The sequence below is a fragment of the Taudactylus pleione genome, unplaced genomic scaffold (assembly GCF_031769625.1).
Source record: "Taudactylus pleione unplaced genomic scaffold, aTauple2 ptg000026l, whole genome shotgun sequence".
NCBI classification, from domain to species: Eukaryota; Metazoa; Chordata; class Amphibia; order Anura; family Myobatrachidae; genus Taudactylus; species Taudactylus pleione.
The window spans coordinates 1,882,515-1,906,212 of NW_028284428.1; the positions used below are offsets into that span (position 1 = coordinate 1,882,515).

A 23,698-nucleotide genomic window follows, 5' to 3' on the forward strand; every position below is an offset into this window, starting at 1 on the left:
TATGGTTAAACTTTAAATGTTTAAGCTCTTTCCAAGGGTTAATTAGGTGCCCACTGCCAAGATGCAATGCTGCGGGTAACTTTCCCTATTTTACCCTGATCCTTGTCGGACGTGGAGTGACTTGCCTGGACCTCCCGCTGGCACCGGTAGTTGTTATACTCACGTGCCCATATGTTACTATGGTGATGGTCACTAGGTATTTTACCAATGATGATGTAATCTAGTTGCGCCGCACATTCGGGTGTATGATCCCGCCCTGGCTGGTGTTCACGTGGAGCACGGGTGTATGTATTTAAGGTATGTTAATATGTTGTTTGTTAGCCTAAGGACAGTGCCTATTTGTAGGTGGCACTGAAACGCTGATGTGATTAAAGAATTTTGAACAAGTCCCTGAGTGTCGCATCTGTCCGATAAGTATAATTTTTATTGCAGGGACCGTGGCATGTTGCTTGAATTACCTGGGAGAGCCGGATACACTGTACCATCATATACATAATCATTACATTCACATACCATTAAAATCCCCATAGCACCAAGCCCTTCCCACATAATATACAACCACCAGGAATGTGTGTGTTGGGGGGTTATGCAGATTATGGGCACTACTAGGTATATGTGTGTGGGGAGGGGGGAGTGGTATGTAAAAGATGGGCACCACCAGAAGTGTGTATTGGAGGGTAAGTACAAGATAAGCCTGGCCAGGAGGGTGCACGGGGGGATGCAGTATATGGGCACTACTAGGTATGTGGGTGAGGTGAGGGTTCAGGAATGGACACTTCAGGAGTGTGAGGTGGATATACAGTAGGAGATGGGCATTACCAGGTGTTTGAGGAGAATACAGGAGATGGGCATTAGGAGTGAAGTGAGGGGAGTGTAGGCGTTGAGCACAAATCAGGAATGTGTTGCGACTGTAGGAGATGGGCACTGCCAGGAATGTGTGGAGCACTGAATTTATGGGTACAATTCCCACCATGCCCCTAAAAGGTGTGGCATATTCTACCTGTGCTTGCATGGGTTTCCTCCGGGTACTCCGATTTCCCCTCACAATTCAAAAATATGCTGGTTTGTTGACTGGCCTCTGATAACCCTAGTGTGTATGTGTGCATGTGCTGGACAGACTAGATGGGCCAAGTGGTTCTTATCTGCCATCAAATTCACATCACCCTCCATGTTTGTCTCATCCTCTGTCATTAACTTCATTCTCCCCATGTGTCTGTCACCATTTTTATGTCTTTCTGTCAGCAACATACATGTGAGCTACTCTGTGTCCCCCCTTTGTATGTATGTCTCCCATTGTCTCTCCATATGTTCCCTTCTTTTTCTCCCATCTGCTCCAAGAACACACTGTCCAACTGCCACACACCTCCTCCTCCCTTGTCTTCCACTTCTCCCCTCTTTACAGGGTAAGATCAGCACAATTTACCCTTTGAAGAGAGTGATAGATTAATAAGAGCAGAAAGTTATTTTTAAGTGGCCGAACATTTCAGTCTCAACTGGTGACAGGAATGTTAAAGACATCTAAAATGTATTTCACACTATCAAAATCCCTATAGTTTCTGGGGGCCTAGGTGGCACCCAGGTCCCTATCTGTCCACTTACATATTCCATTCATGAATGTGGTGTTCATTTCTGTTATATTGATGTTTTCCCATTGTCCTTAAGCTTCCCTATTTTTCATTTCAGGTATGTATTTATTTGAATGTAAATGTAAGAATTTTATGGAACAGTTTTCAAGGAGCTCCATTTTCTTATTTTTCCTGGGCGCCATCAACTCTGGTTACACCTCTGGTGCTGGGAAAATGAATGTAGTAATAGGCGCTGGGTGCTTAATAGGTACTAGGTGCAAATTTAGTAATAGCTGCTGGGAAAATGAATGGGTGCTGTGGGTAAATGTAATAATAGGTGCTATGTGTGAATTTAGTAATGGGTGCTGGGAAACTTATTGGGTGCTGGGGGTAAATGTATTAATGTGTTTTATTTTTTTCCTGTAAGGGGCAAATGTGTTTTATTTTTTTTTTGGTGAGGGTCAATGTATTTGTTTTTTTTCTTGAGGGGCTAATGTGCTTTTTTTCCCATGTGGGAGCAAATGTGTATGTTGTTTTTTCTTGTGTTTTTTCCTGTCGGGGGCCAATGTTTGTCTTTTCCTATTGGGGCCAATGTGTTTTTTAGTTTTTTCCATCATGCATCCCAATAATGTTCGTACAGATTCTGGTGCATGCATGAAGTATATTAAAAATGTGTTTGGTGTACTGTACCTGGGTGGTTACAGGGGGTTGGCTAATCAGATGTAGGTGAGTGAGGGTGTTATTAGAGTGACACAGGCATGTTGTTGATAGTGGTTATATACAGAGACTTGAATGACGCTGTAACTTACGTCAACAGTGCGACTGATGGGGGGGTCTATAAAAGCACAAGGCATGATTGCAGCATCTGTAGGTATTAAAAGTGGTCGTCTCAGTCTTGCACATTCAGACGCACGAATGTACACCAGGGAAGGGCTCTATAGCAGCATTAGCATTATGCCGCCTGCGCAACTGCAGCAAAAGACGCAAAGAAAGCCACCACTGCATCCAACTCAGAGTATCCCGCCACCTCCCTCCTGACAAACCCCGCCCCCTCAACAGACCCCTCCTCCATTAGGGCTGCTTCCAGAAATTTCCCGGGCTGGTTTTCCATCCCAATCCGCCCCTGGACGTAAGCAAGTTGAAAGGAGAGCGCACTCGTGATTATGTGAAAAATAACAATTTTACTTAAAACATTTGCTCACGTACATCAAAGTTTAAAACATTAAACTCCACCATGGACGGTCCTCCGGATCCTGGTGTAATCGACAGGCCACGCTGCAGACAGCATTCAGCGGACCACCGCCGGTTCTGGGAATACCGGATGACGTCACAAGTCAGTAAGTCATGGACTCTCTCTATAATCAGATAAATATCCTCTGCAGCTGCAAAGAAAGCTGTATCTTTTTTAGAATCACAAAATGTTTGTGGCGTTAGTATAAAATATTTACTATAATTACGTATATCTCATACCACAGAAAATAGGCACAAGCAGAGTAGAACAGCGCTAATAATTAGTAGTAAATATAGAAGATCCAATCTATGTGACTTTGAAAAAAAAGGAAGAAGGGAGACCACAAGTGAAGTTATAATAAACTGGATAATTTATTAAAACAATTAAAAGAAACAATATGATTGGTACTAATAAAATAGTAATAATAAATAATTGTGTAAATAGGTAACAATGTTAAATAGGGCAACCTGATTCCTCATAAGCAAAACTCCATTCTTGTAAAAGTCAATAGTAAGGTAACGGCTAACCTTCAGTAGATGTGGCAGTATAATTACCGTTATTTTTGGAGGTCCTCCTGAGATGTGCAGCATCCCAAACTTCTCTGTAGGCAAGCTGAACACACTGCTAAGTCTAGGCTGATTTTACGGTTGCTGCAATGTGAAAGCCGGCTTCGCTAAGCTCCAGCCACAGTGAGACTCCAGCCCAGACCACATACCGGGACTGGAGCTCATTGCAGCTGCGGTAATATATTAGTGATTATTGGCCCTTAGGGGCCTATTTAGCAAGTGTTCTTTTTTTTTTCATGAAATTATGTAGAAACTGCAGTTTTTTAACTAATAGCGTAATGCAGGATGTACTAAATTGGGTTCAGTATAGTACATAGAACCGTATTCAATTTGAGCGGACCCGCGATACTTTTTCGCCTCCCGGCCTTTTTGCCTACATCGCGTGTTATGTAGGCGGAAAAGTATCGCGCACGTGCCCGCTTATCCCCGCACTCAATTTGAAAGTAGGCGAAAACGGGACCCGGCGAAACTGAAGCAAGCAGAAAGTACTGTCAGATTTGGGGAAATCAGCCTGACACCCCCCAAAAGATGCTGTGATATCGGGATTAGCTATGGTAACCCCTGATTTGGCTTGCTGAAGGTATTTGGTGTTTTTAAATGGGCTCAATAGCTGCTAAATAGCGTTTTTGTATAAGTGGAGAAGAATAGTATTTAGGAGTATTTTTTGCAGAAAATAACTTATCCCAGCAAATTTGGGGTACTTGAAAATGGGGGCCAGCATATTTTAAAGTTGCTAAAGTTAAGTTTAAAAAATCCACCTGCCGCAAGCACCTGCAATTAAAAAAACACATGGGGCATGCTTGGGGACCCCCATGGAGTCTATTTCGCTAGTTTTTAACTTTGTCCCCCAACATTTTTTTTTCACCCCCAAATTCAAAGTGATTTTTTGGGGTCTCCTTAAGTTTTTTTTTTTTTACAGTGTTTACCTTTGGGGGACAGTCTGAAGGCTGCACGGGGGTTCCCACAACGTTGCACCCCAAAACCCCAATTCTGCACTTTTTTCCGCCTCCTGTTCATAGGCGAAACTTTTTCGCCTGTTACATTGCAGTGACTTTCCGCCTAGGCGGAAAGTCTTTCAAATTGAATACGGCGATCCTTTTCCGCCTGGTGAAATGACGTCATCGGCGAAAAGTTTCCTCCAAAAACACGCGAAAGCGGCTTTTTCGCCTCAAATTGAATATGGGCCATAGTGGGGATATTTTCATTCAAAATGAAAATACCCACCTCGATGCAGATTGTTAATCACAGCAGTGCTGTAATTATTAATACATAGGCCCCTAAGTCTCTATATATACATACAGTATATACATGCAATAAGCAAATTAATCAGCCATGGATACACTATAATATCACAAATATGTATTTAAAACAATAACATGCACACTGAACAACATCACTTGACTAAGCAGTGAACTAGCAATGTCAACCACAAGTGTATGAGTCTCTAAATGATATAGAACAATAAGAATGTGGAATTTCAAGTGTTGATTACGCCAATACAGTTGATATAATATAAATAGTAAAATCAGGCCAATATAATACAACTCTCATTAAACATATAGCCTTAGCTAATAATTGATTTCAGTGACTTCTTTTATTATCTTATCCGCAAGATAATCTGGATCACCTTTCTCTTTAAAAGTTTTTAACAATCTTCAGACGGATTTTGAAATTTACTTTATAAAGTTCAGGTGTTTAAGTCTCATCTATTGGTCCATGGAGATGTTATAGTCCCAGGATTTATAATATGCACAATCATAATGTAGATCATATGCTACATCGACCTGTTTCTTATACCCTGATGAAATGGAGGAGCCCTCAAGTGGCAATGTAGACCCGGCAAGTTAGCAGTTACAAAACTATAAGAGGGAACAAAATTTTTAATGAAAAGAGTTAGTGTAAGTGATTCACCACCACCCCAAATAATGAAAAGGTTGTATACAGCCATGGCCAAAAGTTTTGAGAATGACAAGTATAGGTTTTCACACAGTCTGCTGTTTTAGTTTTTATGATGGCAATTTGCATATACACTACCGTTCAAAAGTTTGGGGTCACCCAGACAATTTCGTGTTTTACATGAAAACTGACTTTTATTTATCAAATGCGTTGCAAAATGAATAGAACATATAGTCAAGACTTTGGGAAGGTTAGAAATAATGATTTTTATTTTAAATAATAATTTTGTCTACAAACTTTGCTTTCGTCAAATAATGCTCCTTTTGCAGCAATTACAGCGTTGCAGACCTTTGGCATTCTAGCTGTTAATTTGTTGAGGTAATCTGAAGAAATTTCACCCCAAGCTTCCTGAAGCACCTCCCACAAGTTGGATTGGCTTGATGGGCACTTCTTGTGTACCATACGGTCAAGCTGCTCGAACAACAGCTCAATGGGGTTGAGATCTGGTGACTGCGCTGGCCACTCCATTACAGACAGAATACCAGCTGCCTGTTTCTTCCCAAAATAGTTCTTGCATAATTTGGAGGTGTGCTTTGGGTCATTGTCCTGTTGGAGGAGGAAATTGGCTCCAATCATGCGCTGTCCACAGGGTATGGCATGGCGTTGCAAAATGGAGTGATAGCCTTCCTTATTCAAAATCCCTTTTACCTTGTACAAATCTCCCACTTTACCAGCACCAAAGCAGCCCCAGATCATCACATTACCTCCACCATGCTTGAAAGATGGCGTCAGGCACTCTTCCAGCATCTTTTCACATGTTCTGCATCTCACAAATGTTCTTCTGTGTGATCCAGGTACCTCAAACTTTGATTCGTCTATCCATAACACTTTTTTCCAATTTTCCTCTGTCCAATATCTGTGTTCTTTTGCCCATATTAATCTTTTCCTTTTATTGGCCAGTCTCAGATATGGCTTTTTCTTTGCCAATCTGCCTACAAGGCCAGCATCCCGGAGTCGCCTCTTCACTGTAGACTTTGACACTGGCGTTTTGCGGGTACCATTTAATGAAGCTGCCAGTTGAGGACTTGTGAGGTGTCTATTTCTCAAACTAGAGACTCTCATGTACTTGTCTTCTTGCACAGTTGTGCACCTGGGCCTCCCACTTCTCTTTCTACTCTGGGTAGAGCCTGTTTGTGCTGTTCTCTGAAGGGAGTAGTACACACCGTTGTAGGAAATATTCAGTTTCTAGCCAATCTCTCACATGGAATAGTCATTTCTAAGAACAAGAATATACTGTTGAGTTTCACATGATAGTTCTTTTTCTGGCCATTTGGAGAGTATAATCGAACCCACAAATGTGATGCTCCAGATACTCAACTAGCTCAAAGGAAGGCCAATTTTATAGGTTCTCTAACGAGCAAACCCATTTTCAGCTGTGCTAACATAATTGCACAAGGGTTTTCTAATCATCCATTAGTCTTCTAATGCGCTTAGCAAACACAATGTACCATTAGAACACTGGAGTGATGGTTGCTGGAAATGGGCCTCTATACACCTATGTAGATATTCCTTTAAAAAAAACAGACGTTTGCAGCTAATATAGTCATTTACCACATTAACAATGTATAGAGTGTATTTCTGATTATTTTAATGTTATCTTCATTGAAAGACACAGTGCTTTTCTTTAAAAAATAAGGACATTTCTAAGTGACACCAAACTTTTGAATGGTAGTGTACTCTACTCCAGGATGTCATGAATAGTGATCAGATTAATAGCAATTAATTGCAAAGTCCCTCTTTGCCATGACAATGAACTTAATCCCAAAAACATAAATTTCTACTGCATTTCAGCCCTGCTACAAAAGGACCAGCTGACATCATGTCAGTGATTCTCTCATTAACATGGGTGAGAGTGTTGACCAGGACAAGGCTGGAGATCACTCTGTCATACTGATTGAGTTAGAATAACAGACTGGAAGCTTTAAGAGGACGATGGAGCTTGAAATCATTGTTTTTCCTCTGTTAACCATGGTTACCTGCAAGGAAACACGTGCAGTCATCATTGCTTTTCACAAAAAGGGCTTTACAGGCAAGGATATTTCTGCTTGTAAGATTACACCTAAATCAACCATTTATCGGATCATCAAGAACTTCAAGGAGAGAGGTTCAATAGTTGTGAAGAAGGCTTCAGGGCGCCCAAGAACTTCCAGCAACCGCCAAGACCATCACCTAAAGTTGATTCAGCTGCGGGATCGGGCACCACCAGTGCAGAGCTTGCTTAGGAATGGCAGCAGGCAGGTGTGAGTGTATCTTTACGCATAGTGAGGTGAAGACTTTTGAAGGATGGCCTGATGTCGAGAAGGGCAGCAAAGAAGCCACTTCTCTCCAAGAAAAACATCAGGGACAGACTGATATTCTGCAAAAGGTGCAGGGATTGGACTGCTGAGGACTGGCGTAAAGTTATTTTCTCTGATGAATGTTTGGGGCATCTGCAAAAATGCTTGTCCGGAGAAGGAAAGGGGAGCGCTACCATCAGTCCTGTATCATGCCAACAGTAAACCATCCTGAGACCATGCATGTGTGTGGTTGCTTCTCAGCCAAGAGAGTGGGCTCACTCACAATTTTGAATAAAGAATGCTACCAAAACATCCTCCAAGAGTAACCTCTCCCAACCATCCAAGAACAGTTTGGTGACTAACAATGCCTTTTTCAGTATGATGGAGCACCTTGACATAAGTCAAAAGTGATAACTAAGTGGCTCGGGGAACAAAACATCGAAATTTTGGGTCCATAGCCAGGTAACTCCCCAGACCTTAATTCCATTGAGAACTTGTGGTCAATCCTCAAGAGGCGGGTGGACAAACACAAACCCACAAATTCTGACAAACTCCAAGAATTGATAAGGCAAGAATGGGCGGCCATCAGTCAGTATGTGGCCCAGAAGTTGATTGACAGCATGCCAGGGCGAATTGCAGAGGTCTTGAAAGAGAAGAGTCAACACTGCAAATATTGACTCTTTGCATAAACTTAATGTAATTGTCAATAAAAGCCTTTGACACTTAAGAAATGCCTGTAATTTGACTTCAGTATACCATAGTAACATCTGACAAAAAGGTCTAAAAACACTGAAGCAGAAAACTTTGTGAAAACCAATACTTGTGTCATTCTCCAAACTTTTGGCCATGGCTGTATATAACGCTCATAGAGAACTAGATTGGAACAGCAAGCAGGAGACTAAGATAAATTCATGCAGTGCGGCTTCCTATGCAATTATAACTACTATGGGGGGAATTCAATTAGACCCGTCAAATTAACAGGTATTGAAAAGGATGGTAGACTCTGGCTTTAATGCCCGGGACTATTCAATTAAAGCCCTTTTTAACGCCCGTTAAATCACGTTTTAACAGGCATTAACACATAGAATCAGTGAAAAGTTAATGGACGTATGCGCTAACGGGGTCTTTTCACCCGTTAACAGCCTAATTATCGGGATTTATTTTCGGGTCTCATCAGACCCGAAAATAAATCTCAGTTAAGTGCAGGCTGTCAGCATGGCTAAATGAATAGCCCTGGGGGATTAATTACCACACTGTATATTACCGCAGTTAATTGAATTCCCCCCTATGTCCATTTCACAGCTCATTCACCCCCTGTATTGTTTTTGAATTTTAGCAATACCATATGTATGTTTATTGAAACATTGTAGTTTAGACTTGTAGTTTCACAACAACTGTCTGGCTGTATATTGGCTGTCTCGAGTAGAGTAGATAGAATTACTCCAACCCAGTATGGCATTTACTTCTGAGATGCAGAGTTTAGAGAGCACAGTATTTTAATCATCATTTCCAAGACGCTTTAAGAAATGTCAGGAGTTTGTATACTGGTTTAGTTGCACTACCAGAGACCGGTCTTATAACAGATAACCCCCATCATCTCCCCTGCACTGTTTAAGCTCCAACCTGAAGCAATGGTAGGTGTAAGTACAACTACAAAAAATGACAGTAATTTTGCAAAATGTTTTTTTGCCCAAAATTAAACCCTTGTAGTCTTGAAAACAAAAATTAAAAAAATAACATATCCATAGAAATAATTTCAAATACTTTTTATTTTAAAAATATTTACACTTTGATAAATAGAAAAATGTACAAAGATATCACAACTTGTGTGTGCAAGAGTCTGATAAACACATGAACATACAGATGCTTCTGGTAAATTTATTTCCAAGAACTGAGATGGAAGTTTGAGGAAACCAATAATTCATCATCACATTGGTGACAATCAGCTCTGATAATGGTAACCGTCCCACAATCCATATATGAGGATACATTGTATCCATAGATGGACACCGGGCATGCCATGAATCTGCCGTCCATCTGCAACCATAATGTCCTGGAAAACATATATCATTAGATCAGTATAGCACTATGAAGTATATATATTATATCCATACACCTATAATAGAAATCACAATTACATCAATAAACAATCTAGTATAAAATCGGCAATGAAAACATTGTTACTCAAGATGTAAAACAACATTTTAACAGGCTTATATACAATAGCTTTTATAGAGGAAAAAAACAATTCTAAAATATATTGCTAATAATTGTCCCCTTCTTGCATAACAACAAATCTATACAATGGCCCACTGTAGTTCTAACTCAATGGAGGTGCTCACGGAATGGGATTGAAAAGCAGCGGCTGTGATCGCTCCCCCTTGGCATAGGAGACTGCTCGGGCTGATGCTTTAGCAGCCTCGGACAGTCTCCTAGTGCAGCCCAGCACACAGCAGCGTGTGCTGGGCTTCTGTGGATGGGGAACTGTGCCGGACCCTGGTAAGTAGTAACCGCTCGCGGTTCCCCCCCTCTCTGCGCCCCTGTGTACGGGCGATCGGCTGATCACCCGTACACACTTGCCGATGGACAGATATATCTGCAGACATATCTGTTCATTGGCTGTGCAGCACAGCCAATGCGATATATCTGTGAACGACGTCGTTCACAGACATATCGTCTGTACACACTGGCCGACGGGGGCACAATATATTGGCCGATCAATTGATCAGCCAATATATCGGCCAGTGTGTACCCAGCATTACTCCCTGACTATAGATTATGTAATCTCTAAACACCGTCAGAGGTAAGCCCTAGCAATACCACGGGTCCAGCCTGTGGGGTCCAAAAATACTTAATGCCATTCTTCACTACTTGTGCAAAGACGCTAATAAGAAGCTGTTGAAACGACTTAAGTACCCCAAATAGCTTTATTAGGACAATTCGGCACATCTACATTGATCCCCAATGTTAGAGCATCTTTTTTGGTGGTTCAGGCTGATTTGCCCATTTCAGACAGCACTTTCCGCCTGTTCCGACTTCGCGGCTTGCCATTTTCGTGTGGTTTGGAATTGAATAGGGCGGATAGCGGGGGTGTGCACGATAAGTTTCCGCATCCAAAACACGCGATGTAGGCGGAAAGTCGGTCAGGCAAAACATTATTGCGGACGCAAAACTAATTGAATACTGCCCCATGTTGGGTTTGACATACCACTGCCCCCCTTGTGTGTGTTGACATTCCTAATGTTTATAAAATATACCCATCGCCCATGGTTCTAAATCTAACTTATACCTCTTTTCCACCAAAATCCCGGGACACTTGAAAATAAGTAGTCCTGTCAAATTTGGGGTACTTGAAAATAGGTACAAGCATGTTTTAAAGTCTCTAAAGTGAAGTAAAAAAAAATATTGAAAAACGCACTTGTTGCAAGCACCTGCAATCAAAAAAACACCTGACCCATCATTGCAGACCCCCAAAAAGTCTATTCCGCTAGTTTTTATGCTTGTCCCCCCACTTTTTACTTTTTCGCCCCCAAAATGAAAGTACTTTTTTGGGGTGTTAACTTTTTTCCAGAATTTTTTGACACAGTTGTCCTTTGGGGGGCTGTCCCAAGGGTTCTGAATGGTTTCCCCACCTTTGCACCCCAAAATAAAAATGTTGCACTACTTTTCTCCTGCTATTCAGAGGCAAATCTTTTTCGCCTATTACATTGCATTGACTTTCCGCGTACGCAAAAAGCGGGTGCAATTGAATACGGAGATAAGTTTCTGCTACGCGAAAAGCCGAGATCGGCGATACTTTTCCGTGGATCTTGGCTTTTCGCGTCTAATTGAATATGGCCCATGGTAGTAATGAGATGTACAGCATTGTAACTATGTCGGCTGTAGAACCTTAAACATGATAGCAAAGCATAATGTATTGCTGTAAAGCAGACATAGTGCTGATGCTGTACATCGCATTACTACCAATGCTGGATTCCACATATCGCTGCCCCCCTTGTGCTTGTCAACATTCTGACTGTCAATAAGCCAACGACATGCCATCAATGAGTGTACTCCATTTTTCTGTAGTTACTAACAAATTAATTCTGTGAAACAGCTGTGTACTCCTGTGAGTGTGGGCAAGGAAGATCAGCTATTTATATTTTCATTTCTATTAAGTTAAAGAAGACCTTCATGAATCTGAGCAGACAATAGTGATTTTTCTGTTGCCAGATATATCAAAAATAGAATATTAGTCCTCCTTCTATGGACATAAATTAGATTTTAAATACTGTGGAGAAAAACAAAAGCCATGCCTAGGTTCAAGAGTCCATGGTTACTGGATAGTATACAAGTATTAAGGAATGAGGATCTTGGGTCACGTTTATATAAAAAAATTAGATACATTTTTTAATGAGATCAATCATATAAAACTGATGAAGAAAATTCTTAAAATAATTTGTAAAAAAAAAGATGGAATAATTAAAAAAATTTTCAGCAAGCCACCTTTCACCAATTGTGGTCCGGCAGCTGCTCACCACCATCGGTAATTTATGTCTCCAGATAATAAAGCCTATTTAGATCGCACAGAGTGGCTGTCAAAGTAGCGGAGTAGATAAACCGTTCAAAAATCCAGCCTGATGTTTTGGTAAAGCAGTCAATGTATAAAATTAACTTTCAAATTCCTATATTCTTTTATACCTGGAGAATCACCCATGGTTAGTGAGGGCTGCCCAGGAGCCACTTGCTCATACTAATTGGGAGATGTGGACCACTAATAAACAACAACGTTACAAGAGACTAAAACCATTAAAAAAAAATAAAGTGTCCAGAAAGTCATTAACACAGAGCCGACACTGCGCTTCTAGGAAACACATCCAAATATCTGTTTCTATATCTGCAGAGTGCAGTAGAGCCCTTTTCAAAAGTGGAATCCTTTTTAGCATTTCTTAACTCAAAAAGCTGTTAAAAATCCTGTGGAGTTTAGGTATTACATTTCTGTATTTAAGCTTAAATCCAAATTTGTTTTCCCATCTGACTTATAAAAAATAAAGGATTAACTTTTACACTTTTAGATCTGAACTGTTCAAGCAAAAAATAAAGGCAGAGTGATAATTAAATAAGTGCACTATATGGCAGAATACTGCAACGTTGTAACCAGTGCAAGATCGTACAAAATAACCTGGTAAGGGTTTGCTGTGTATTTCATGGGACCATCAGGTTTCTATATTATCCTTTAAGTTTTATCTTAAAGGGAAGGGGGGGGGGGGGAAGAGTTCTGTTTGTTCTTAAATGACTGAAGTCCTAGGGATTTGATGTGCAGTATAAAGTGTTTTGACATTGCAAAGAAATGGACAGTAAATATTATGTTGGTATGGTCCCTTATCCATATTGAGCAAACTGTAACCTCTCTGTTCCACTGTGGCATGCTGTGTGTGGCCTGCATGTGATGTTGAAGGTGCCAAGTCACATTCTATGGATTTAAAACCACAGCAAATATACAACACATTAACAAAGTTGCTGGGGGAGGGAGTGAATACAATCCATTCAATTCCATTATTATTTATTGAATCAACAGCTATAGGTGGACATTAGATGCAATTTAATCTAATGGCCAGCCCAAGCAGATAAATCCAGATCAGATTGAAGTGTGTGCTGTAATCATACCATAATATCCATCAATCCTACAAATTTCCTACATTGCAAATGCACAGATTTTTTTTTCTGCTCTGTCAGATTAAAATACAATCGCAATGACTGGATTAAAAACTATTTCATCATATAGAGTTTCCCCCAATACTGTGATAATGAAACTGCACACAAATACAGTTGTTCACAAACCACAACAAATAGTGTGTTGCACCTTCTCCTTATTGTGGAAACCCAACTGCACAAACTTTGAATTCATAGAGGGGTATTCAATATAAAACGTTAACTTCACTGTCGAAGTTAACATTTCATATCGGAGTTTTTACCTGCGTTAAAGTATCGGGCGCGCTCCCGCTTATACCCGTATTCAATATAAAATTAACGAAAACGGGAAACTCTGAAGTTGGATTTGCGTAAAGTTACGAATTTTTCCTTAAAAAAATTGTAAGACCCCCCTAAAGTAGTAAAAACATGGGGGAATCACTATGGGTACCCCTGTTTTAGCCTTTAATTGAAAGTTGGGGATTTAAATAGCCGCAGCAGGTGTTTTTTACGACATTGAAGAAGTGATGCAGAAAAGCACTTGGGTTATTTATTTCGTTTTTTTTAAGTGGTCCCATCAAGTTTGGGATACATGAAAATGGGTACTAGCATATTTTTATGTCCCTAAAGTAAGTTTTTAAAAATTCTGCATTTGTGCACCTGCCGCTATAATTCTATTCTAGAAAACACCTGCCGCATACTTGCAGAATAGCCCTGAACCTATTTCTCTATTGTTAAACAATTTTTTCCCATTTTTTTTTTCACCCCAATTTTTAAATTAATTTTTTGGGGTGTCCCTATTTTTTTTTTTAAGTTTTTTTTGACACAGTTCTTTTTTAAATGTCAGTCCCAGGGGTGCAGGCTATTTTTTTTAAGCCTGCACCCCTAAACCCCAATTCTGCACTTTTTTTCGACACCTATTCAATGGTGAAAAGTTATCCCCGTTCTTTATCAAAGACTTTTCAAAACTGCGCTAAGTCTTTGAAATTGAATACCGTGTAAAAGTAAAACCTGCGATAATGACGTCATACCTCCGATATTAACGCAAAAACGATGTTATCGCACCCATATTGAATACCCCTGATAGATTTAAAAGATTATAAATGTAAACATCTAATTTATCAACATAAACAAAGTAAAAAACAATCACACATTTTAATGAAACTATATATGGTTAGGTAACATTTCTAAATGTTATACTTTACAGAAGAAAAATAACAATAATCAGCAGACCCTCTTATTGATTAACTTCTATCAATTACAAATCAAATTAATTAAGTTTTTAAAGGTATTCTGCTGGAGACAATAGGGCAAAGTCAAATGGGTTTTGGAACACCTAGATTTTTTTAAACAGGAAACTAGGAGAATAAGCAGTTACATAAATTAATACGTCGATGGGGACTATTGTTCTCCTGCCACACTGGTTAGGGTGAAGAGGGTTAGGGAAAAAACCCACACGTGGCGATAATTTTTATGGCTATCATTTCCGTGTTGACCTTCTTACATGGCGACCTTTTGTCCCTGTCAACTTATTGTCTAACATCTGGGGGTAAATTTACTAAAGTGAGAGTTTTTAGAAGAGAGTTTTAAAAGTGATGTTGCCCATAGCAACCAATCAGATTCTAGCTATTATCTTCTAGAAGGTGCTAATTAAATGTTAAGTAGAATCTGATTGGTTGCTATGGGCAACATCACTTTTAAAACTCTCCTCTAAAAACTCTCACTTTAGTAAATTTACCCCCTGGTGTCTATCCAGACATAGTCTACATTTTTACTGTAGATTTTAAAATCCTCACCCGTGTGTACACCCGATCCATCATTCGCGATTTTTGTTCATCGTATCGTCCCATCTGCTGTTTTGCACAGCAAATGGTACAGTGCAATGAATGATGCCATACTGCTACATGCAGCATGGAACGATACATTGTGCTGTTGTACATTGGGTATTTTAGTGCTTTTTGTCACTCATTACATTGCGTTGTTCCGTCTCTGGGTACACACATTGTATAGTGTGTATCAAGCTTTAGAGGGAAATTTTTTTAAAAACAGGGTCCCATAGATGAGTAGTTGTGTGATATGCTCTTGCATTTACGAATATTACGGTACTGTAAACATAATGGAGATACATCGAGCGAGGCTCTTACTGTATCCCGCTCTATAAAGAATAACCTACTTAGTCCCCAGTGCTGCAAATAAGTCAATGGGGCTTATGTAATAGGTTGTGAGCTGCAGCCGCTGCTCACAACCAAGCTGGATTTGCCTTTAAAATGATTGCCGCTTTAAAAATACGGGAAGACTCGCAGGAGTTCCCACAGCGGCTGCAGCTCACAACCTATTACATAAGCCCCAATATGTTTAAGGGTCTGATTTCATTCTTTGCTTGGAATGTTCTAAATCTCTTTTGTCAACACAACTTTCATAAAGAATTAGTTGTGTTGATTTTAAAACATCTTATTATAATGCTAAGGGGCAGGAGCATTAAAGACAAGCACCAACGACACCTATGGTTATTTTACATGTAGCAGATGGGCACACAGATCACTGTGGCAAATAATATTGTGAAAATATTGCTGTTTGTTAACCTTAATGCAGTAGAAACTGAATAAAATGACCAACACATCTGTCAATTTAAAATTTCATAGGGACACTATTAAATTCCAAGTGTACCAAGATGTATGGCAAATATAATTTTCTTCCAATAAATGTTCAAATTATAAAGTCTGCATTATTTAACTAGTGTAAATATACAGTGGGTAAAATAAGTACTGAACATATCGACATTTTTCTCAGTAAATCTATTTGTAATGGGATTATTGTGTTTAAATTTTCACCAAATGTCAGCAATAACCCATGCAATCCACACGTGCAAAGAAATCAAACCATAGATAACTTAATTTATGGACATGTGTGGCGTAATTTGAAGTGGGGATACTATGTGGGTTTTCACAATATACAAACAGAAAAACTATAATGTGACACTCTGCACAAATTATGTAATGCCTATAGAAAAAAAACTGGAGGCTTTAAAACTCCACATAATGATATAAACCAAAAACAAACATGTCCCACAATGGCACAATCATAGAATAAAACTCCAATCTTCCACGCCTCTTGCTGTAGGGTGACGCCCCTTTTTTGCATGCCATGCCCTTTTTTGTGCTCGGTAGATCACAAAAGGTTTTTAACTTTATAAGTAGATCACAGAGTCCAAAAGTTTGGCCACCCCTGCCCTAAGTACTGCAGGAGTGTGTATGTCAGTGTGACGGAATGCAATGCTGTAATTAAGGCCAGCCACTTCCAGACAAAACTCTACACTAATTCCTGGCTTGTAAGAAATTATGCAGAGAGCACATCCTACCACCCACAGACTCAGCGGTACCCTTGAGTGACAGCGAATAATTTTTTCTCTGGTGATCACAATAGAACACTCCTGCACTGCAGAAATAATTCTGAAGTCCAGGGATCGAACTGAATATTTCCCTCATCCTCGGTTCAATAAACTAAGGGGCACCCTTATTTGAAGGAGGAAAGTCCCCTCTTTCAAATGATGTAGCTCCTAAATGTTTGTGTGGTAACCGCCAAACAATATCAAGCTGCACTGCCAAAATACTAGTAGAACTGACTTAATGTGCATCTCTCACACTTTGGCACTTACTAGATCAGGACATTTTCATATGAAAGTGGAATTTCGAACAATATGCCCGTTAGTAGTTGGTGTCTGGTGATCACCAGACAATAACACCCTACACTGCAGAAAAGTTGTAATGCCCAGATCGCCTCCATCATGGTATCAATAAAATTAGGGGCCATCTCATTTTATGCGGTATGTTGTCTATTTTTCAAAACTGTATGTCTTGTTGGCATACAAGGCATATAAAATAAAGTAATAACTGTTATTTGGAAATTACTTCCACATAATATATAGTACAGTCTTAGGCAGGTCTAAAGTTATATTTAGGATAACCAATAAGTAATCTACCTTGACACAGTTCTATTTATGCACATTAGGGCTTTGTGGGCTCCTCTCTCTGTTTTTTGACCGTCTTCTGCCACGACTTCTGGATCGAGAACGACTTCTGCTATTTTTACCACGGCTTCTGGATTTAGAACGGCTTCTGCTCTTTTTGCCACGACTTCTGGATCTAGAACGACTTCTGCTCTTTTTGACACGGCTTCTTGATTTAGAACGACTTCTGCTCTTTTTGCCACGACTTCTGGATCTAGAATGGCTTCTGCTCTTTTTGCCACGGCTTCTGGATTTAGAACGACTTCTGCTCTTTTTGCCACGGCTTCTGGATCTAGAATGACTTCTGCTCTTCTTGCCATGACTTCTGCTACTTCTGCCACGGACTCTGGATCTAGAACGACTTTTACTCTTTTTGCCATGGCTTCTGGATCTAGAACGACTTCTGCTCTTTCGGCTGCGGCTTTCTGATCTAGAATTACGGGTATGGATTTTGTGCTTGTGTTTTTTTCTGCCCCTGCTGCGTGACCTCCTTTCTTTGCTTCTTGATCTACGAGAGTGGTGCGTCTTCTTGGTTTTTTGGTGGCTGCTTTTTTTTCTGCTGGAATCCCCATTTCTTTTGGAGTCTAGGCTAGGGCTGCGGTATCTCCTGGAGATCCAATGGTCATCGTATCTTCCTGTCCGATCCCTTCTCTCAGAGAAGCTACTTCTGTCTGGTGACATATGAAGATCTCTGCTGGCTTCCCAGAATTCATTATTTGGGTTCCTGAAGACATGCAAGAAATTGCAATGTTTTCCTCTGGGACATTTTTGCCTTTCAAATAACCCTACACAAATAAATAGAAAACAGTTATGAGACTTTTTGTTTTACAATCTCTATTAAGTACCAAAGAATACAAAAACAGTAAGCTGATAATGAACGAAATAAAGACACTGGTACATTTTCCAATGTAAGCCTAACATTGGGCAACAGATCATAACATATGAAGCAGTATAAGCAATAGTAAAGACAAAAGGGGAGAAACAGGAGGGAAGATGGAAGGGAAGAGAGGGGTTATGAGGAGCTCACGTAAAATAGGTATTTCGGGGATTCCTTACAGTCTACCCAGTAAGATCAGGTAGATACAAATTGAAAATAGTTATCCATCACAGGGACAGGGAAATATCTTTTTTTATTATTTATTTATTATCAGTTATTTATATAGTGCACACATAGGGGGTCATTCAGACCCGCTCGTGAGCGTCAGGACACTCGCAAGCGGGTCGATGTTCCCCACTGCGCATGCGCACGACGGAGGGAGCTCCGTCGTGCGCATGCGCGAGACCCAGGGAGCAACGGGCTTTCCATTGCTCCGGGTCTCGCACCAAAGGGGGCGTGTTGTCGATGTTGATTGACAGCACGCCCCCTTTGGTGGGTGTGCCTGCCAGACGGAGGCGTTCCCATGGGAACGCCTACCGTCTGAAGCCGGCCCCACTGACATCACTAGTGATGTCAGTGGGAGTGATTTTGGCTCTGATAGAGCCAAAATCACTCCAGGGCTTGTGGCAGGGAAACCCTACCGCAGGGTCTCCGTCTGGAGCTTACAATCTATGTTCCCAATCATATGCACACACATACACACTAGGATTAATTTTTGTTGGGAGCCAATTAACCTACAAGTATATTTCTTCTTCAGGGTCCATAGGGATCCATCTGACTTCCCAGGAGTTTTGGACATACCATCAAATTCTTAATTTTCTGCACTATTTAGTAATACATCACTCCTGAAGTAGAGACCTATTCCCTTTTGAAGTTTGGTGCTCCTTCACAGAACCTATCAAACACTCTTTCACCAATTGATAAGATTTCCATTATCCTGCACCCTTCCCTAGTTTTCCCTGGGCCTGACAGAGGGACTTCAATTTAATTCTTGACAACAAACAATATACACTAGTACACAGGTCCTCAGGACCCCAAAACAGTGCATATTTTCCAAATCTCCTCACAGAATCATAAAGCTCCGCCTGTGGATCTTTTAAAATATGTCAGTGAGTAATGAATACACCTGTGCTCCTGCTAGGTGACCTGGAAAACTTGACCTGTGTGGGGTCCTGTGGACCGAGTTTGAGAACCACTGCACTAGTATGTCAGTTATTGATATACACTATAATTTTATAACCAGGTAGTATAGATGTCCAAGTGTCCTCCACAAAATGTCCCCCAATCGCAAGATGATCGGTGGCGGGGTGGCCTCCCTTTTGGTACCCCTGCTCACATCTTGTGGTATTGTCCCAAAATTACAGAATATTAGGCAACAACGATTTTGAAAAAAAGCAATGTGGGGGATGATATTTCCTCTGATATGTTTGTGGCTCTTTCATTATATTGATATGCCCATCTTAAAATATAAAAAAATCCTTACTGAAGCATCGGAGTACTGCTGCTAAATATATTATCCTGTTATATTATTCTATATTGGAAGTCTGGTAATTCCCCACCTATATGTGACTGTTTCAAGAAATTAGATTTATACATGGAGATGATGGGGCAGCACAGACGGTGTAATGGTTAGGATTACTGCCTCATAGCACTGAAGTCATGGGTTCGATACCCACTACAGCACTGTGTGGATTTTGTATATTCTCCCTGTGCTTGTGTGGGTTTCCCTCGGTACTCTGGTTACCGCCCACATTCTTAAAAATAAGAGAGTTATGGTAGAATTACCGTTGATAACTCTTTCTTCGAGGTCCACAGGGATACGTTGGGGTAATGTGGTTGGAGCCAGGCACCAAACAGTTAAAGCTTTCAGCTCCCAGGATGCCTCGGGTCCTCCCCATATATACCCCGCCCCGAGCCACAGGCATTCAGTTTTGTAAACGAGCCTCAAGGCAGGAGAAGGAAGAATAATCGTACACCAGAAGCACTCACACACAAGATGAGGGAATCCGTGACCGAAAGAAAAATAACCCTATGGACCTCGAAGACAAAGTTATCAATGGTAAGTCTACCATAACTCTTATTATTTTCTTTTTCAGGGTCCATAGGGATCCACAGGGATACCATGGGGATGTCCTAAAGCAGTTCCCCTAAGGGTGGGGGACGCTCCTTAGCAGAAAGAACGCGTCACTCAAAGGAAGCATCCTGAGAGGCAAAAGTATCAAAGGCGTAGAACCTAAGAAAAGTGTGAACAGAAGACCACGTGGCTGCCTTGCACAATTGTTCAGCAGAGGCACCTTGACTAAATTCCCATGATGACCCTACAGACCGAGTAGAATGTGCTGTCACCGTGTTTGGGAGAGGGAGATCAGCCTGTGTGAACACCTGAGCGATAGTCATATGTAACCATCGAGCGAGGGTCTGCTTGTTAGCTGGCCATCCTCGTTTGTGAAAACCATATAATACACAAAGAGCATCTGATTTTCTAACACAGTTTGTACACTCCACATATGTACGGAGAACACGAACTACATCCAGGGAGGCTTCACATACAGAGAGGTCTGGAGTCTGAAAAGCTGGAACTACAATTTCATTTACATGAAAACGGGACACTACCTTAGGCAGGTAACCCTCCCTTGTAACAAAGAACAGCTCTATCCTGGTGAAAAATCAAAAATGGGAAGCGACAAGGAAGCGCTGCCCAATCAGAGACTCTGGGAGTCATTCAGACCCGGTCGTTAGCGCCGATACGCTCGGACCGGGTCGATGGCCCCCCACAGAGCATGCGCACGACGGCGCCGGCACCGTCGTGCGCATGCGTGAGACCCGCTACGACCGACAGCGCCGGTCGTTGCGGGTCTCGATCCAAATGGGGCGAGCTGTCGATGTTGATTGACAGCTCGCCCCGTTTGGAAGGCGGGCCGGGGGGGGTGGCAGCCCAAACGGAGGCGTTCCCGTGGGAACGCCTACCGTTTGGGGGAGGCCCCACTGACATCACTAGTGATGTCAGTGGAGAGCTTCCAGCTCTGACAGAGCCAGAAGCTCTCCAGGGCTTACGACAAGTGAGCCCTACCCTAGGGTCTCGTCGTAAGCCCCGATGGTCACGATGGTCTCTGACCATCGCGACCATCACCAGAGCGGTCGTTAGAGCTGTGTTGGAGAAAGTGATGATTTCTTCCAATTGATGATCCAGGGTGTTAACCCACAAGCCTAACGACCGCAACAGAGGCGGGCGGTCAGGATGCAAGTGGCCGCCCAGTTTCTGAGCGACCGCTTGCATCCTCCGACCGCCTCTGAATGAGGCCCTCTGTGTGCAGAAAAGATAGCAAGTTAACCATTTCAAGTCTACAGAGACCAGAGGTTCAAATGGGGAAGCTTGTAGCCCCTTAAGAACCAAAGACAGATCCCACGGTGCTTCTGGTGGGACAAAAGGAGGCTGAACTTGCAGAACTCCCTGAAAAAAATTCTAACATCTGGTAATGAAGCAATCTTTTCTCTGGAACCAGACTGACAATGCAGGAACATGCACTTTCAAAGTGGCCAGGCGGAGGCCAAGGTCTTTAACCAGCCTGGAGAAAAAGCCAGTATCCGGGAAACCCTAAACACCTTAAGATCATAGTTCCTGTGTTTACACCATTGACCAAAAGAATGCCAAACCCTGTAATAGATGCGTGCAGAGGCAGGCTTTTGTGCCCTAAGCATCATTTGACTCACAGAACTGGAGAAACCTTTGGCTCTTAAGATGGAAGATTCAAGAGCCACGCCGTCAAAGCCACATGAGGTAAGTCTGGATGCCAGCAGGGACCCTGCATTAACTGATCCTGCCATAGAGGAAGAGGATACGGACTGTCTATAGATATATACTGTATGTCAGTGAACCAATGACATCTGGGCCAAGCCGGAGCCACTAGTATTACTGTTCAGCCTTCCTGTTTGAATTTCCTGAGGACTCTTGGGAGGAGGGAAATTGGAGGAAAGAGATACACCAGCTTGAAGTCCCATCTTACTGCCAGTGCATCCACAAATGCTGCAGATGGGTCTCTGGACCTGGGGACCTTGTGGTTGTGACGTGATGCCATGAGGTCTACGTCTGGTAGACCCCATTTGTTCACCAAGAGCTGAAACACTTACATGTCGGAGAGTGGGCTCTCCACCCGGATGTCCTGATGAATTAGAGTCTGCTTCCCAATTGAGGACTCTGGTATGAATATTGTCGAGATGGCCGGAAGATGACGTTCTGCCCAAATCAGAATCTTTGTCACTTCCTTCATGGCTGCATGACTTTGTGTGCCTCCCTGATGATTGAGATAAGCCACTGTAGTAGTGTTGTCAGACTGGATCTGGACCGGCCTGCTGTGGAGCAGGTCCTGTGCCATGATAAGTGCTTTGTATACTGCTCGCAGCTCCACAATGTTTATTGGCAGATGACTTTCATGATTTATCCATGTTCCCTGAAAGGTGTGATGACCTGTCACTGTCCCCCATCCGTGAAGACTGGGGTCTGTGGTGAGAAGCACCCAATTTGGAATCCAGAATGGGTGCCCCTTGTCCAGATGATCCTTTTTCAACTACCACACCAGGGAGAGATGAACTTCTGGAGTGAGAAGGATCCTCTGGGACCTTATTAGCTGGATACTGTCCGTTCCATCTTTGCAGAGGCCTGGAATTAAACTGAACATACTCCACCATGTCGAAGGTGGATACCATTGATCCCAGGACCTACATTGCTGATAGAATGGATACCCTTCACTTGCGTAGCAGTTTGCGCACTCGCAATGATAGTGCCACAATCTTATCCTCTGGTAAAAACCCTTTGTACTTGAGAATCCAGAAGTGCTCCCAGATGTACCATCTGCTGTGTTGGAGAAAGTGATGATTTCTTCCAATTGATGATCCAGGCAGGCTATGGTCATTTATAGATGGTTTTGTAACATAACCGGAGTCTGTGCCAATATCAGAAGGTCGTCCAGTTATAGCAGAATTCTGACTCCCTGACGCCTAAGTGCCATTATTTTGGTAAATACCAGGAAAGCTGTAGTTAGGCCAAAGGGTAGAGCCTGAAATTGGTAATGTTGCTGAAGAACATCAAACCATAAGAATTGTTGGTGGGATGGTATAATAGGAACATGCAGATATGCAACCTGAATGTCCAGGGAAACCATGTAATCCCCCGTCTCCATTGCAAAAATAATTGACCGAAGAGTTTCCAAACAAAACTTGGGTACATGGATTAACATGTTGAGGGTTTTTAGTTTTAGTATAGGGCGATAAGCCCTATTCGGTTTCTGAACCAGAAACAGATTGGAATAATAACCCCTTCCTTGTTGAGAGACAGGAACTGGAACTATTACCCCTGCCTGTAGCAGGGAGAGAATGACTCCCTGAAAAGCTAAGGCCTTGTCCGCATCTGATGGAGGATGTGTGCAAAAAAACTTCTGTTGGGAAGGTCTCCTGAAAATGAGGGCATACCCCTGAGAGACCACTTCTCGGACCCAGGCATCTGTTGCTGTTTGACGTCAACAATCCTCAAACTGAAGACGGCCTCCCACCCTGG

General features: G+C 41.8%; 1 protein-coding gene across 1 annotated transcript in view; it reads right to left on the reverse strand.

The window, feature by feature from the left end:
• Positions 1–9,345: 9,345 nt before the first annotated feature.
• Positions 9,346–23,698, reverse strand: part of ZRSR2 (zinc finger CCCH-type, RNA binding motif and serine/arginine rich 2) — a 62,284-nt gene continuing 47,931 nt past the window's right edge. The window contains exons 11-12 of the mRNA XM_088451575.1: positions 17,244–18,055; positions 9,346–9,647 (exon numbers count right to left, since the gene is read on the reverse strand). Of these exons, the coding sequence (XP_088307701.1) occupies positions 17,256–18,055 (800 nt within the window). The 3' untranslated portion in view covers positions 9,346–9,647; positions 17,244–17,255. The remainder of the gene's footprint in view (positions 9,648–17,243; positions 18,056–23,698) is intronic.